Source organism: Ciconia boyciana, chromosome 18 (assembly GCF_034638445.1).
Source record: "Ciconia boyciana chromosome 18, ASM3463844v1, whole genome shotgun sequence".
NCBI classification, from domain to species: Eukaryota; Metazoa; Chordata; class Aves; order Ciconiiformes; family Ciconiidae; genus Ciconia; species Ciconia boyciana.
The window spans coordinates 5061663-5076575 of NC_132951.1; the positions used below are offsets into that span (position 1 = coordinate 5061663).

General features: G+C 54.3%; 2 protein-coding genes across 14 annotated transcripts in view; one reads left to right on the forward strand and one right to left on the reverse strand.

Moving 5' to 3' along the window:
- RALGDS (ral guanine nucleotide dissociation stimulator) overlaps positions 1-5276 on the forward strand; it is a 63134-nt gene extending 57858 nt beyond the window's left edge. For 2 of the 4 annotated variants that reach the window (XM_072883376.1, XM_072883377.1), the window contains exons 10-18: positions 473-550; positions 649-735; positions 1041-1073; positions 1316-1437; positions 1628-1723; positions 1885-2086; positions 2316-2675; positions 2821-2935; positions 3134-5276. In XM_072883376.1, the coding sequence (XP_072739477.1) occupies positions 473-550; positions 649-735; positions 1041-1073; positions 1316-1437; positions 1628-1723; positions 1885-2086; positions 2316-2675; positions 2821-2935; positions 3134-3309 (1269 nt within the window). In that variant the 3' untranslated portion in view covers positions 3310-5276. The remainder of the gene's footprint in view (positions 1-472; positions 551-648; positions 736-1040; positions 1074-1315; positions 1438-1627; positions 1724-1884; positions 2087-2315; positions 2676-2820; positions 2936-3133) is intronic. The other 2 variants (XM_072883374.1, XM_072883375.1) reach the window with 2 other exon arrangements.
- Positions 5277-6947: 1671 nt separating this feature from the next.
- Positions 6948-14871, reverse strand: GTF3C5 (general transcription factor IIIC subunit 5). Of its 10 annotated transcripts, none has more exons than XM_072883395.1 (11): positions 14832-14871; positions 13803-14002; positions 13363-13561; positions 12091-12286; positions 11619-11723; positions 10975-11089; positions 10191-10271; positions 9513-9610; positions 8748-8830; positions 8300-8442; positions 6948-7590 (listed from the first exon to the last, which is right to left on the reverse strand). In XM_072883395.1, exons 2-11 carry the CDS (start codon positions 13843-13845, stop codon positions 7433-7435), a joined length of 1221 nt encoding a protein of 406 aa, XP_072739496.1. In that variant the 5' UTR covers positions 13846-14002; positions 14832-14871; the 3' UTR covers positions 6948-7432. The 10 variants fall into 10 exon arrangements, with proteins under 10 accessions (XP_072739496.1, XP_072739486.1, XP_072739495.1 ...); XM_072883385.1 differs by lacking the exon at positions 14832-14871 and adding an exon at positions 14425-14574 and having other exon boundaries at positions 13803-14025; XM_072883394.1 differs by lacking the exon at positions 14832-14871 and adding an exon at positions 14510-14563 and having other exon boundaries at positions 13803-13977.
- Between the last annotated feature and the right edge of the window lie 42 nt (positions 14872-14913).

The following is a 14913-nucleotide window of genomic DNA, read 5'->3' on the forward strand; positions in this document are numbered from 1 at the left end:
TCAGCAAGCAGAGATAAGCTGTGGGATAGGATCCAGTGCACCAGGTGACTGCTTCTCCCCAGAGGCAGCTGCATTTTAACAGCCCTGTGCAAAGTCATCTTGATTCCAGGTGGGGTTTTAGGGTTTGTGAAAGGCTGCAGCAAAAATGTCCTTCTTCCCCATGGAGCCTCTCTGCAGCTTCCCAGCCTAGCTCCAGTTTGAGGGCTGAGAGGACACAAAATGCAAAAGGGAACAAAACATCCCATTGAAGAGCTATTTATACAGAGCTGGAAATGGGAGCAGCAGTTCCTATTCACTAAGCTTCTCCTCCCTGTGAGCCATGAAAATCCTCAGCTGTGATTTCCTCCTCTTGCCCTCATCTCTCTTTCCCTCTACAAGGGAAGTTGCGCCAGTAAAAGCAGGGGTGAATTTTAGCTCATCCGTTAGCACAGTTTCCCACCCGCACTGAACCCCACCTCTCACCACCATCCAGGAGGGCACATCCAAATTTGCCACCTTGGAGATCAACCCAAAGAGGGCTCAGAAGCGGCAGCAGCAGCAGCGAGAGATGGTGAGTCTGGCACGGCCACCCCCATGCCCCTTCCCCAGTGGCTGCCTGGGCTGGTCCCAGCTCTCCGCTGACCCTGCTGTCCCTTGCTGTCCCCGCAGGGCGTGATGCAGGGCACCATTCCCTACCTTGGCACCTTCCTCACAGACCTGGTGATGCTCGACACTGCCATGAAGGATTTCCTGGACGTATGTACCTCCATCTCTATCCTCCCCTTCCTCTCCTTCCTCCGCACAGCCGCCCCAAAGCCTGGGCTGATAGATGGAGGGCTGGTCCCCCACGCGTCTTATATTGGACACTACACCCTGTGCATCCTATATCCGATGCTGCACCCTGTGCATCCACCTCTGTCAGCCCATGGAAATGGGCCGCGCTCGCGCTGCCCCTCGGCAGGGATGCCCGCTCTGCAGTGGCAGCGAGCCGGGGACAGGGAGGGATGGGAGCAATTTTTTTCTGCCTGCTCCACACTGACATTCAGCTCCTTTTTTTCCAGGGCGGGCTGATCAACTTTGAGAAGAGAAGGAAGGTGAGAGCTTTGCCCTGGCAGCAGCACAGCAGGGTGGAGGGAGGAGGTTGACTTGGTGCAAGCCCAGGCTGTGCCAGTCACTTTGGGGTTGATCCCTCTCTGTTTTTTGCTGTCGTGTTCTTCATTTATGGGGAGGGGGATTCTGATCCTTTGTATCTGTCTCTGTGTGGGGGCCTGGGCCATTTGTGGAGGAGGCTGGGGCTGGCAAACAGATCTGGTCTCACGGCCTCCATTTGCTCCAGGAGTTTGAAGTCATTGCCCAGATCAAGCTGCTTCAGTCGGCCTGCAACAACTACAGCTTCACACAGGAGGACCAGTTCGTGGACTGGTTCCACAGCCTGGAGCGACTCAGCGAGGCTGAGAGGTGAGCATGAGCGGGGTCCGGGGCCGTGCTGCCAGTGGTGGATCGGGAGGTCCCCCCGCTCGGATCCAGCTGCTAAGCAGCAGCTGCCCTGAGCTCCACTCCCGGCTCTGCCTTGCTTGCCCTGCCGGCACGGTGCTCACCGTGGCCATGGCAGCACAGAGAGCTCAAACCCTCATCTCTCCCCTCCCAGCTACGGGCTGTCGTGTGAGATCGAGCCACTGTCGGAGTCAGCCAGCAACACGTTGAAGGCAAAGAAAAACACGGGCATCATCAAGCGATGGAGCGAGTGAGTCTGCTCGTCCCCGGTGGGGTGCGAGGTGGCGGCGGGGGCCAACAGAGGGCGATTGCAGGGATTGCAGGGCACCGGGCTGGGGTGGCCGCTGTCCTGCCAGCCAAACGCACCCTGGCTCTGCTTAATTCTCACCTGCCCCGCATCTCTCCTGGCAGCCGACAGCCACCGAGCACAGAGCCCTGTGCCAGCGGCAGCTCCCACTCGAAATCCTTCGACCAGCTCAAGTGCGGGCAGTACCTGTGCAGTGGGGATGCCACTGACTCCGTGAGTGTCACCTCCGCTGGCTCCAGCAGCTCCGACGTGGAAGAGATCAACATCAGCTTCATCCCCGAGTCCCCCGACTGCCAGGAGAAGAAGGTACGGAGCAGCTCGCAGGGTCCAGGCCTCCGGAGGCAGGTGTAGCCGTCGTGCGGGGACTGCCCCACGTCTGCCCCGGCACTGGGGCTGGGGGTAGTGGGTGGGGGTCCTGGGGGCTGTTTCTGACCTGCCGGGGCTAGGGAGGCCCCTGCCCTTCGCTGCTCCGGCAGTGTGGCAGGGCTGTCGCACCTCCGGCGGCTGTAGTTGTGTCGGTCCCCCGTTGTCACAGGTCAGTGAGATCCCTCTGGCCTCCCTCCCCCAGCGCTGGTACGCCCCGTCTGTGGCCGATGGAGAAGCTAAAACCACTGTGTCCTTCGCATCCCCTCTCCTCCCTGCCCTCCAGTTCTGGGAATCCACCTCCCTCTCCTCCCTGGACACATCGGGCATCGGCTCAGGCTCCAGCAGTGCCTCGTCCTCTTCTGTCTCCTCCACGCCGGTGACGGCCTCCCGCACCCACAAGCGCTCGGTCTCCGGCATCTCCAGCTACTCCTCCCTCTCGCTGCCCCTCTACAACCAGCAGGTCGACGACTGCTGCATCATCCGCGTCAGCCTGGCTGTGGACAACGGCAACATGTACAAGAGCATCCTGGTTAGTACAGGGCACCCGTGGTGACGCCAGGGAGGGGTGGCTTGCCCTGCTCGGATGCAGGCATGGCCCATTTTGGGAGGAGACAGTGGTGGGAGGCTTTGCAGCGTTTTGCACCGCCCGGCTTAATAACGCTCTGTGCTCACAGGTGACGAGCCAGGATAAGACCCCGGTCGTTATTCGCAAAGCCATGGCCAAACACAACTTGGACGGGGACCGGCCTGAAGACTATGAGCTCGTTCAGATCATCTCGGAGGAGAGAGGTGTGTGCTGGGGTGTGGGGAGCTTTCCTGGGGGGCTGCATCCCTGGCCGGCCATGCAGCCCTGCAGCACCAGGTCGGAGCTGGGCTGGGAGGTGACAGCAAGAGGGGTCCCAGCACCCAGGGACAACTCCCAGTCCCACTCTGGGCCCCTTTCAGGGAAAGGGTACCTGCCTGACCTCCATCCTTGGTCACTTCCAGAGCTGAAGATCCCCGACAACGCCAACGTCTTCTATGCCATGAACTCTGCCGCCAACTACGACTTTGTGCTCAAGAAGCGGGGCTTCTCCAAGGGGGTGAAGATCAAGCATGGCTCCAGCTCCACCCTGCCCAGGATGAAGCAGAAAGGCCTGAAGATCGCCAAAGGCATCTTCTAGCCTCAGCCCCACTGCCACCCATCACCGACGGGGCCTTGGGGGCAGGCTGCTCCGAGCTCGGCTGTGGCCAGTGCTTGTGCCGCCCGGCATGGCGAGAGGAGCGACCCTCGCCCGTGGGGGACGGCCGTGCATCCCCCTCCCGCACCGAGAGCCGGGGCATTTTGGCAACCGGTGTCGGCCTCCGCCTCTCTCTGCACAAGCTCCCGTTTCAATCAGGTCTTTTTTTCTACACAGGAAGGCAGCGAGGGGGATATCTCTATTTTCTTTTTTTTTTTTTTTTTTAACCTTCCACGGTGCGACACTAGTCCAGCCGCCAGCCAGCCCAGAGCTGGAGCCCGCCTCTGCCGTAGGTGCCTTGTGTCCAAGCGAGCCGGGGAGCAGTGACTCGCAGAGGGGCCATTTGCAAGGAGCAGAGCATGAGCCGTCACCCCGGGGCTGCAAAGCCTCGCACAGGGTGGGGTGCTTTCCTTCCCGGCTTTCCTGGTGTTGTTTTACCTCCACGTCCTTCCTCCCTGGGATAACTGGCATTGCCACCGCCACACGTCTCTGCCTGCCCTTCCCTTGGGAGAAGCCATGGATGCCCCGGGTGGGAAGGCGAGCTGGAGAGGATGCAGCCCCGTGCTGGTGCTCAGAGCCCTGTGGAGGAAGGCTGTGTCCGTGCTGTGATGGAGCGGGCACCTCGTGCTCCTGACGACTGGAAGCCTGCATGGTCTTGCTCCTCTCCCCAGTCCAGCGCATCCTCCAGCTGGACTTCCACGGCCCACGTTCAAACTTGCACCAAAGATCAAATGCCAGTGTCTCTTCTACGGCAGGGGAAGCTTTGGGTCATGCCCCCAGCGCTGCCAGCCTAACGAGGAGGCGGAGGAGGAAAGTGAATTTCTGTCCGAACTTGTGTAAATAGAGACCTTGGGTCTGTGCAGGCGGGCAAGGAGCCGGAGAGCTTGGGGTGTTCTGGGTGCCCCGGCTGCTACCGCCTGACCTGCAGAAAGTGCCACTCACCTTGGGCTTTAACCGAACTTCTGCAAACACTGACCATGGAAGAAGCAGCAATGAGACTTTTTTTGTATAAAACAAAAAGTTTACTGATTTTTTTTTTTCAATATTTATTGGTTGTAAATAGAAGAGACGAACTTGTACATTTTACTAATCCAGCCTCCCCCTGCCCTGCAGCCCAGTTCCTCTCCTCTCCCCACCTCCCCACCATGGTATTTAAGGCTGCCGGGAGGGAGTTTGGCAGCAGCAGCCCCGCAGACCCTGCCAGCCACCCCCTCCCTTCTTTCTCTACCACTAGTCGCTCAAGCAGGGGCAGAGATGCTTATTTTAATCACTGTAGGAAAACACTAACCGAAGGGGGACCTTTTTTTGCTCCTGGAGCCATCTTTTTTTTTTTTTTTTTTAAGCACTTCCTTTCACCACATCTTTCCTGTTTCCTCTCTGTCCGTGCTGCTGGGCGGGTGCAGCCCCAAGAGAGGGGCCTGAGCAGCGCCTGGGGATGCAGCAATGCTGCAGGGCCATGCTCCAGGGGCTGGTGGCAGGACCTGGGCTGTGGGCTCCTGGCACCAGCTGGGGAAGAGGCTGCTTGGGTGCGAGCATGGCCGGCACTGCGCTCTCCCAGCCCTGTGTCCCCTCGGGTGGCATCGCCCATCACTGCACATGATGGGAGCCCCTGGCTCCCTGACGCAGGGGCAGCCTCCTGCCTCCCACCCTGCCCAGAGCCTGGCACCCCAGGGTCTTCCCTCTCCTTCGTGCCTGCCAGCTCCTGCCCACTGCGGGGCCATGCTGGTCCCCACCATCCCCCTCCCCTCCCACCGGTGTCCCCCAGCAGCCCAGTGTCACTGGAGGGACTGGCTGTACTATATGTATTTTGTACCACTTCAATGAAGGAGCACACTGCCTGGTGTGACTTGTACACAGCAATGTAATTAGTCTTTGCAATAAAATACTGATGCTCAAATGTCTCTGCCCCAAGGCAGGGGTTCTCCTGTCCTCCTTCCCTAAAATGCTGGCATGTTCCTGGGGAAAAGAGCGGACCCGACTGTGGGGGAGGCAGCACTTGTGCTTGTCATTCGTACCTTAGTTTAACTCTGCTGAGTTGAGCTTTGTTTTGTGCTTGAATTAAGATACGGGCTTTTTGTTTTGAGGGACCAGTGCCTGATTTTCAAATGAACCCTATTCATTTGAACCTGGGAGTTGTTGGGACTGGCGCATTTTCCAGTTGCATAAATGCAATGTCCAATTTACTGGTTTTACTCCTTTCAATATAAGCAATGGCTTTAAGAACAAATACAATGGTTGGTCCTTACGGTGCAGAGACAGTGGTCTGCCTTGGTTTGAGGCATCGTTCCTTTGGCGCTCAAGGGCTCATTTCCTAGCAGGGCCAGAATGTTTATTTTCTATTCTATAATTTCACAGCCATCAATGGAGATTACTTGGATGGTGTGGTGATGCTAAGTGGGGGTATTAAAGCTGCAGCTGCACTATCCAGCATTTCTCTGTGCCTTTGGCTATGTAGATCAGTTTTAAAGCCTGAGCTTTTGGAAATTAAAGGATCGTATTATACAGACAGGGCTGGTAACGCTGTTATCTGCTCAGGCAGAATTAAAAAATCCAAATCACTGTAGTCTTCCTAGACAGAGGAATTTTGAAAATGGCTGGGAAACAGATGAACTCTGCATGAGTGATTTCTGGCTGCTTTGGCCTTGGGCCTCTTGTTAATAGAAAGCTTGGCTTCAGGCGTTTTTCCTAGTATTCCTAAGAGCGTTAACTCTTGGTGCCTGCTAATACCTGAGCACATATTCTTACCTGGCAGTGGTATGTCTACTGCATCTCCCCCTTTTTTTTTAGTTCCCTGTTGCATTGCATTGAGAAGGGTAAGTCTGTGGCAGAGCCCCTAATGCCTCTGGATTCCCACGGTGCCAGGACCTACACCTTACCCTGGCTGGAGGTACACCCAGACAGACCGATCAATGCACAGCCCCCTTATAAAGTCTTAAAGCCATAAGAAATGCCTTCGTACTTACGGTTGCAGCCCACGCTACCCCGAGGTAGGAGCACAAGGCAAAGCACAGGATCTCCCAGCGAGCCATGGTGACCGCACACCTGAGGAGCCAGTCCCCAAATGCAGATTCTGTGTATATATACACATACATAAATACGTATCCAGGAGCACCACTATACGTCACTGTATGACAGCCCAGCAGATGCTTCTTTTGTGCACTAGAAGCGAAACCTAAGGAAATAGCTCAGTCTGACAAAACTCCAGAGAACATAAAAAACGCCGAAGCCTTGAGAAGCCTCGCACAAGTGCAGGAGGCTGAAATCATACTAAACCATGCATTAGAGCATATTCTTGGCCACTAATGAGAAACCTTGCACTTGTAACCCACTGGGGAACGCACAAGACTTAGAAAATGCCAGCAGATCCTCAGTTCCTCTGACTGGGTGGTAACAATCCAGCCAGCACTGGCACACTAATGAGTGGCCAACCTCTGGGGACCTGAAGCTCTGCCCCATTGCCTGCTTCCTTCCGTCCTTGCTAACTGCTGGGGAAGTCAAAACGGAATTGAGAAGTGCACTAGCTCGTGAGGACAACATACACGACAGCCCGCAGAAGGGAATTATTCACTGCCGGAAAGCGTGCTTTCCTGCTGGCTTTATTTCCAAGACGGCCGGCGAGGCTCCATGCTGAAGTCATGGCACAGTAGCTTCGTCCCCTTAGACAAGCAGAAGGGCGGCACCTGCCTTAGGGACTCCAGCAGCACTGGAGTGCTCCCCCAGCACCTCCTCAGGCACCTCTTCTGTTTTCCACATGGCCACCAACTCGGCCAAGGTGCACTTCCCACACACGCAGAGGTTTGGGAATGTAACTTCTCCTCTTTCCTGGTGTATTGCCAGCTGGTTTGGATTCTGGGCTCTTTCCTGGGAGTTTCTGGAGCTTGCCTGAGGCTCCCAAACATCCAGAATGACGCCCACCAGCAGGCACCGCAGCCGGTGCAGACAGGCCATCGGCATCTTAGTGCAGTTCTGCTTTCCCACATCCCGGGCATGGCGGCTGAGCCCTCAGCGCTCAAGGAACAAGAGCGGAGGCGCTTCTGTCCAACAGCAGCCAGACTGCTCGCTGAGTTCACACATAGTCCAGAATTTCTGTCTCCATTTCGTTTTCACTCCCATCAGAAGGCTTGAAGTCCTCTTCCTCCTCCTCTTCGTCATCCTCATCCTCTCCAGACTCATACGCCAGCTGCTCTTTGCCACCTTCACTGCTTGTTGTACTTGAGAAAAGAGCTTCCATGGGAAGAAAGAAAGGAAGAAAGAAAGCCAAACACTGTGATACCTCTCTCAGTGAAACCTGAGGCATTTGCAGTAGAGTTCCTAAAACAAGTGAGAGGAAAGCAGAAGCCAGAGGGGCTCAGCTAATGTTGCACATCTTAACAGAATCTGACCAAGCCCAAAGCAATCTGTTGTCACACTCCAGGAATGCTAGCGGAACAGCAGCTGATCCGCAGTGCTGTGCCTCCTCTCCTAGCTGGTTCTGACCTAATTCACCGGGATACCGCCCTGGCCCAGTATCACGCAAAAATGATTTCCTCACTTCTTGTTCAATTAATAACATCAATAGAAAGTCAAATGCCACCCACAGACACATCAGTAAGAGTAAGGTCTTGATTATCACTGGGCAAAGGCATTTAAAACCTGAAGGCCATCGTACTGGGAAGATGAAACAGAAAACCTTTACTCCCAGCCATTCCTGATCCCAACCCACGTTCACGCTGCAGGACAACAGCCTCAGCTCACACACTGTGATGAGCTAGAACACAAAGAACACCAGATGTAGCACAAAGGACGAGGCAACTACAGGAACGCTACTGCCCTGGCGCTGACTGCAACATCCTTATTCAGCCCACAACGTCTAACACCATCAGGAAGGCAGTAATACGCTGCAGTAGTAGGCAGGAAGGTAGGAATACACTTTGATGGTCAGAAGCATCCTTACCGGGTCTCGTGGATCTGATTATCTGCTTTATCATCAGAGACATGGCATCTCGCAGGTCATCACTAGTCTTTGGAAGGCACCACCCGTCCCGCTCCGTGCACTCTGACTCTGTGCCGTCATTCCGACGGATGATTTTCTGGAGGCTAAAAAGCAGCAAAAGGCAAGGAAAGGTTAGCCTTCTGCGTTCAGATGTAGGCTCCGAAGGAGACAGACTATGCCTTACTTCCATTTTCCTTCACCGAGTTGGACTAGCGTATCTGGTTATTCACGGAATCGTCATATGGGAAAGGAAGTTCATGTGCGAAAAGTCTGTTCTATTTGTATTCAGAAGCCAAACACCTCTTAAGTTTTTTTTCGGGTCAAGGAGAGACAGGGGAAGGGACTGGATACGAACACTAGGCTTTGAAATCTAGCTCTCACAGAAGACTTGGCCGCCAGCGTGCAATACCTTTCCACATTCAAGTCACAGAGCTGGTAGAACATCTGCCGATAAGGGGGTAGGGCTCCTTCTCGGAAAATGTAGATGGATTCCTAAGAGGAGGAAAGAAGGAAAGGATTCATGTGCATTTTATGGTGTAGCAGGACGACTCTGGCATAACTGAAAAGTGCTTCCGATGGGCTGATTCAAGAACAAGGCACTTCCAACACAAACCCGTTCCAAGGCATAGCTCTGCATATGGCAAAAGAGAAAGCCGAATGAGGAATGCAGCAGAATTTCACTGCAGCCGTAGTCACAACAGCACAGTCGGCCGGAGAACGCGCTTCACCTCTTCAAACTGCAGCTCTGTCTGCAGCCTGGTGCTGCCTAACAGTGGATCATAGGTTTCATTCTAGCAAAAAGGGAAGAACAAAAGACTCCCGTTTAAATAGTTACTTTGCCCTGCTGGATTTTGCAGGACGACCTGATAAACACATGGTGATTTTTTGCACTTCACTGCCCATAAAGGAGTTCCAGTGTTATCAACTGAAACACAATGCTCACCACAACTAAGACTAGGGCTGAGAGTACCAATCCCATCTTGCAGCATGTAAGAAATACATTCAGCGCACAGCAGGTCAAGTTCTGTAGTGACGTGTACAGACAGCAGCTGCCCAGGTAAACCTGAGGACATCAACTCACTCACAACTGCCCCCCTAATGACTGCAAAAAACGGGAAACACCCCTTTTTCACTAAGCTATTTCGAGATTCTGGTAAAAGAGAGTAATGCTTACCTTCAGCTTATACCTGCTGGAGGCAGGCTTTTTTGCACCAGATGCACCGCACGTACCAAGCCCCTGTTTCAGATCATGTACACTGACTGTATGACTTACTGAAAGACAAAAAAAAAAAAAAAAAAAAAAAAGAGAGTCCTCATTAGGGACATCTTTCACTCCGTGGCATTGTACTGTCACGTCTCCACGTTGGTTCAACTTTGCTGGTCAGCACAAACCAGACCAACCCAGCAGCTGAGCACGCGCTGCTCATTCTTCAGAGATCTTACTGGACGCTCACAGGAGAGACGGTGAGCTTGGCGGCTTTTTCCGCAGCGCGTTTGTTTGTAACTTTAACCTTTTCTACTCTCCCTTGACAAACACAAGAGAACAACTCTCCCCTTACTCTGCACCATCACTGAACAGAACTGAATGCTGAATTCCCAGCGTTGCCCGCAGAACTCCCTTCTGTCTGCTAACAGATCCTGTGGCTCAGCCAGACGTGCATCCAGGCCTCTCACACCACTTCCCAGCAGCAGACTCTTCTACTGGCTTTAACAGCTGCACCATACCACAACCAGAAATAAAGCTCCAATTTTGGCTCAGCTGGAACACGGGAAGACCCTTCCCTACTGCGACTCGGATCAGGTAAACAAAGAAGCAGAAGAGCCGGACAGCCCTTCTGCTGGCACAGCATACCCGGCTTCTTGACAGTGATGGGCAGACTGTAGTTATACGTGCTGCGTTTTGCTTTCACGGGCATATCATTGGGGGCGTAACCTAGAGGTGAAAAAAGAAAACCAATCGTGAACTGAGGGCAAGCACCCTGCAGAGTATCCCTAGCTCAGAAACAGAGGTGCTGGACTGCTGCGTGAAAGGCTGGGTGGTCTCTGGGATATGCTGCCTTTAGCAAGGCGGGGAGAGGAGACCTATCAGATCAACACACCCCTTTAACCTGGACAGAGGGAGATGTGATCTGATGGTAACGACTGGATGCCAGCTCTGTCACGGACTTACTGGATGACCTAGAAAGTCCTTTCCCTCCACTCGCCCTCTGCAAAATCAGAGCATGGGAACCCTCTGCCCCAAAGCCCGAGACCTCGCGTCCAGCACAAGATGCCGACGTCCTTGAGGAAAAGCGACGAGGTAAGCAACAGAATCTACTGCTCAGTGCCTCCCCTGCGCCACAGGGAAGATGGTCTGCTACATCCACTTGGGCTTGGAACACATGGAGGAGGAAAGTCAGCCAGCAGTCCGCTGCGTTTGCAATGTGCCAAATGAGGAAAGACGTAATATTGCATACTATGAAACAAAGTAGTAAAGGAGTCTACAGAAGAACTACTGTAAGCAACGGACTCAAAAGGTGTCATCTTCATCAGAGCAGAACTATGGCAAAAGAGTCTGAAAAACAAGCCAAAAGAAAAGTACTACCAGGATTAACCAGAAAGCAGAGAGGGCGTCTCTGTGGTTTGGGCCCTTTTACCGTATTTCATTCCACAGCGAATTCGGAAGTCCAGCACTTGATAAATCTTTGCTTCAGCGTGTTTTCTGGGGTCATACCCAAACCTAACCCATAAGCTTCTCCAAGGACCTGTTAACTGCACAAACACACGTGGGGGAAGATGGTTACAAAAAAACAGCACAGCGTTGCAGCGTTCCTTAGAAAATTCTCATATTTCCCCTCGTTGCCCCAAAAGTCTTTTTCTGTCTTTTACCAGCATCTTCCACACTTGCCACACCGCTATTCATAAGCTGAAACTTGGGCAATCAATGCATCAAAGCCCAAATATTTGCGTGCTTTCACAAACTAACTGGCAAGGTCACCACAAAGTGTTTGTTGGGAAAAATTCTGCTATCGTTGCCAGATGGACACTCAATTTGAGCGTCTGACTGAACTGCAAAGCCAATTAAAACCAATGGAGCAAAGAGTTACTGAATCCTCCATGGTTTTAACTTCTGTTCAAAAGCAAGGCTTTCCTTCCCTCTTCCTCTTTACATAACGTGAAGCTCCGGTACTTAGTGGTGGGACCTCAGAAACTGTAAAGAACCAGGAACACCCACCTGATGCTCCCTTGCTCTGCCTCCTCGCAGCCTCCGACAGGCACGAGGGCAGATGTACAGACTTACCATGTAATAGGCCAAATACGGCAACAGAAGTTTCAGCTTGTCCGGGTGCACGCTGATATTGGCTTTTACTGCGTTCCGAGACCACACAGGACGGACTTCAAAGAGCTAAAATAATACAGAAACAACCGTGGAAACAGGGGGAACTGGGCTACTAATGGCAGTTCAGCTTTCCAAGCGGGCTTTCTTCCGTATCGGGGCCTTTGGCCCTCAGTATGAGCTATCAGAGCAGTAATGTAAGAACTAGAGGCACAAAAAGAAACTTAACGTGAGCTGGCTGCAAAGACAGATTCAAATCTTGACTTGCATAATTGAACCGAAGACAGCAGTGCCAGCGGCGTCTACCGATACTTGCTGTATCAGTCAGTTACAATCACCAAGACTTTCGGGGGAAGTCAGAGAAAAGGGCTGCATGCAGTTTTTTCCTACACAGCACGCTGCAGCACAGCACTCAAGTCAGGAGTAAGGCACGCACCTTCCTCAGCTCTTCCTCCACCTTTTTATCCACAGGATTGGTGCACACTTTCTTCCAGGTCTGTACGGCAGCATCCAGGGGTTTCGTTGGGATTTCTTCATCATCAAAGTTCACAAAGATAGCGTTGTGCGGGCGACGGGCCCTGCTGAGGCCGATCAGGTTCTCCCCAGACACCTGGGGATTGTTGTACCCCTCCCTAAGAAAGAGGAAAAGGATCGGGTTTGCTTCCTGCCTGTGGCACACACGGACTCGGAGCCTTCACGGGAACATGCCAAAACGGAACTTTGTGCTCCACACTTCGGAAGAGAAGAGAAGGGACTCAGCCATGCGAGCACTGGGTTGGTTTATCTTTGGCCCCACCTGCCTACGGATCTTGGAATCACATACCGGTACCGTGAAAGACTCTTGTGACACCACTGAGGAAAGAACATTAAAATTAAAAAAACCCTGCAAAGTCATTAAGGGGACCCTTAATGACTGAGGTCCCCTGTACTATCTGACAGAAAACCTCCAGGCAGCTGGCGACCGACTGGCATGAAATGCATTTGCAGCACAAAAGGCTTCACCCTCTGCATTTGCTCCACTGTAGTTACTGCAGCTCAGTGGGGCGCGGGGACAAGGCAAGATGGAAATGCAGCTAAGATAACGGGGGTTTTTTAAGTGCTGATGAAGGACTACAGTGAGAAAATGAAAGATGTTTCTTGTGGGAGATCTCACAGATTGTTCTTCTGGCAAAACCAGCCGGGGGCCAGGAGGGAACAGGTCCGGTGAGCGCCGTCACGGGAACATATGGCATCGACTCCTGCACGCTCCCCCCTCGGCTCCAGCCCACTGGAAGCAGGCAGAAAGCCAGGCTCGCTGCACCCCACGCTGCGTGGGGCGTGCTGGGGGAGGCAGCCGCCTTCACCAGATCACCAATATTGGCAAGTCCTCAAGCGGACTTTTGCTGAGGTTCTGCTGCCAGGCAGTTTCTCAAGCTCTTTTGCCTCTGTTGTGCCACATCAAGAGGGATAAAACAGAAGGGGGCAGCAGCTTTAACAGGTGAAATACATGAACGATGTATTTAGTGCTGCCCTGATGCTTCCAGAGCACAGATCCTATAACCACACTGAAGTCAGAATGGATTGAAGGCATCTTCGAGTGATAAAAAAGGAAATCTTAGCTTGAAGACTTGTCTGTTAGAAGTATATACCAAACCACAAAAATGTTTCGCTGCCTCTCCATTCCAGAACCAACACAGCTATTTACTACATTATGAGAAAAGGCACTCACCGGTGTTGTATATCTGGCCGATAAAAATAGTCAACGGGAGTGTCCAGACGCGAGAAAATTGGTGGCGGGATGTAGAGAGGTAATTCTCGATTGAAAAATTCTTCCTTCTCTGGTTTGAGCATTAGGACTTTGTCATACATGGAGGTTGGCTTGCCATCGGGACCAGAGTGCATTGCCAGGTACTGGAAATCAGACATTCCTGTAAGAAACAACGGTTAAACCATGGTGAAGTTCATTGTGAATACAACAATATTTCTCACAACGCTCAACATTCAGGAGCAGGAGTCTGATAAGGCTACGCAAAGGCTTATACAGCAAGGAGGCTGTGACAACAGCAGACGCGATTGTCCTTCCAGTCCTCAATTCTCAGAGGGAAACCCTTCCCTCTCCCATCACACACGCTCGCCGTTAAGCCACGTGGACACAAATCCAAGTCTTACCTTGAAATTTGTAAACGGTGGTGACGCTCCCAAGAATCTCCATTTCAAACCGGACTTCCGGCTGGATTTGCTCTTCCGTGCCCAACTGCTTCTTCTTCTTGGTCCTCCTCTTCACCTTGAGCAGCACGGTGGAGGTGGGGAAGCGATTGGCACATACGGGATGGCAGTAGGGGTCCTTGGGGCGGAAATACAGCTCCAGCCTTTTGGCAGGGTCCGCATAGATCTGTCAGCAAGGGCAGGCACAGTCTCCCTTCGCGTCGCACCCGCACACCCGTCTCCCCCGCGCTCTCTCTGCCGACAGCCCCCGGCCCCACACCCCCACACCAGCGGCCACCAGCCCCTTCCCCTCACATGAGCCCCTGCTCCGCCAACACCGGCACCGCACCAGGGGGACGCGCAGCCGCTCCCATCCGGCCCCACGCCGCCCGTCTCCTCCCTGGCGGACAGCAGCGGCCCAGGCGAGCGGCATCGCCCCGAAAACACGCGTGGAGCCTCCGCGGGGGGCTGCTGGGCCCGAGCGGCCCGGACAGGGCGGCCCACAGCGAGGTGCCGCCTGGCCCCGGCCCGCCCCCGCCTCCAGCCCCCTCCCCGGCCCACCCCCAGCCCCCGCGGCCCCCCTCACCCGCGACACCCCCTGCTCTCCTCCCAGCGTCCGCAGCATGGCCCCGACGTCCCGCACCAGCCCCGGGTACTCCACGCACACCAACCGCGGCGTGCGGGGCAGCTCCAGCACCGCAGAGCCCCGCTCCCCCCACCGCCTCCCCGCCGCCATCGCTCCCCCGCCCCGGGCCCTCCCGGCACCCGTCCCCCGACCCGCGGGCCGCGGCACAAACGTTCCGCCGCAGGACGGTTCCTACGGCGGCGGCGCGGGGCCCGGCCGGGCCCGGCGTGGGTGGCGGGGGGCGTGGGTGCGGAGGTGGGGGCGTGGGTGCGGAGGTGGGGGCCGGCGGGCACTCGTGCTCCCCCTCCCCGGCCCAGCCTGGCCTCTGCCAAGCGGGGATTTGTGCCCATAAACCAGTGTGGTGTTACCTCCCCCGCCGGTTTCCTTTCCCCTCTTCAAGTTCCTGAGGCGATTTCTGTGCACGAATGGCAACAGCTCACCGCTTGCTTT

Coding starts and splice junctions, on each gene's coding strand:
- GTF3C5 (XM_072883385.1), bottom strand. CDS start 14,574: ATGGCGGCGGGGAGGCGGTGGGGGGAGCGGGGCTCTGCGGTGCTGGAG. Junction 12,287..13,362: donor CGGCCAGATATACAACACCG/GTGAGTGCCTTT, acceptor CCTCTTTCTTAG/GGAGGGGTACAACAATCCCC. Junction 11,090..11,618: donor CGTATTTGGCCTATTACATG/GTAAGTCTGTAC, acceptor GTGTTTGTGCAG/TTAACAGGTCCTTGGAGAAG.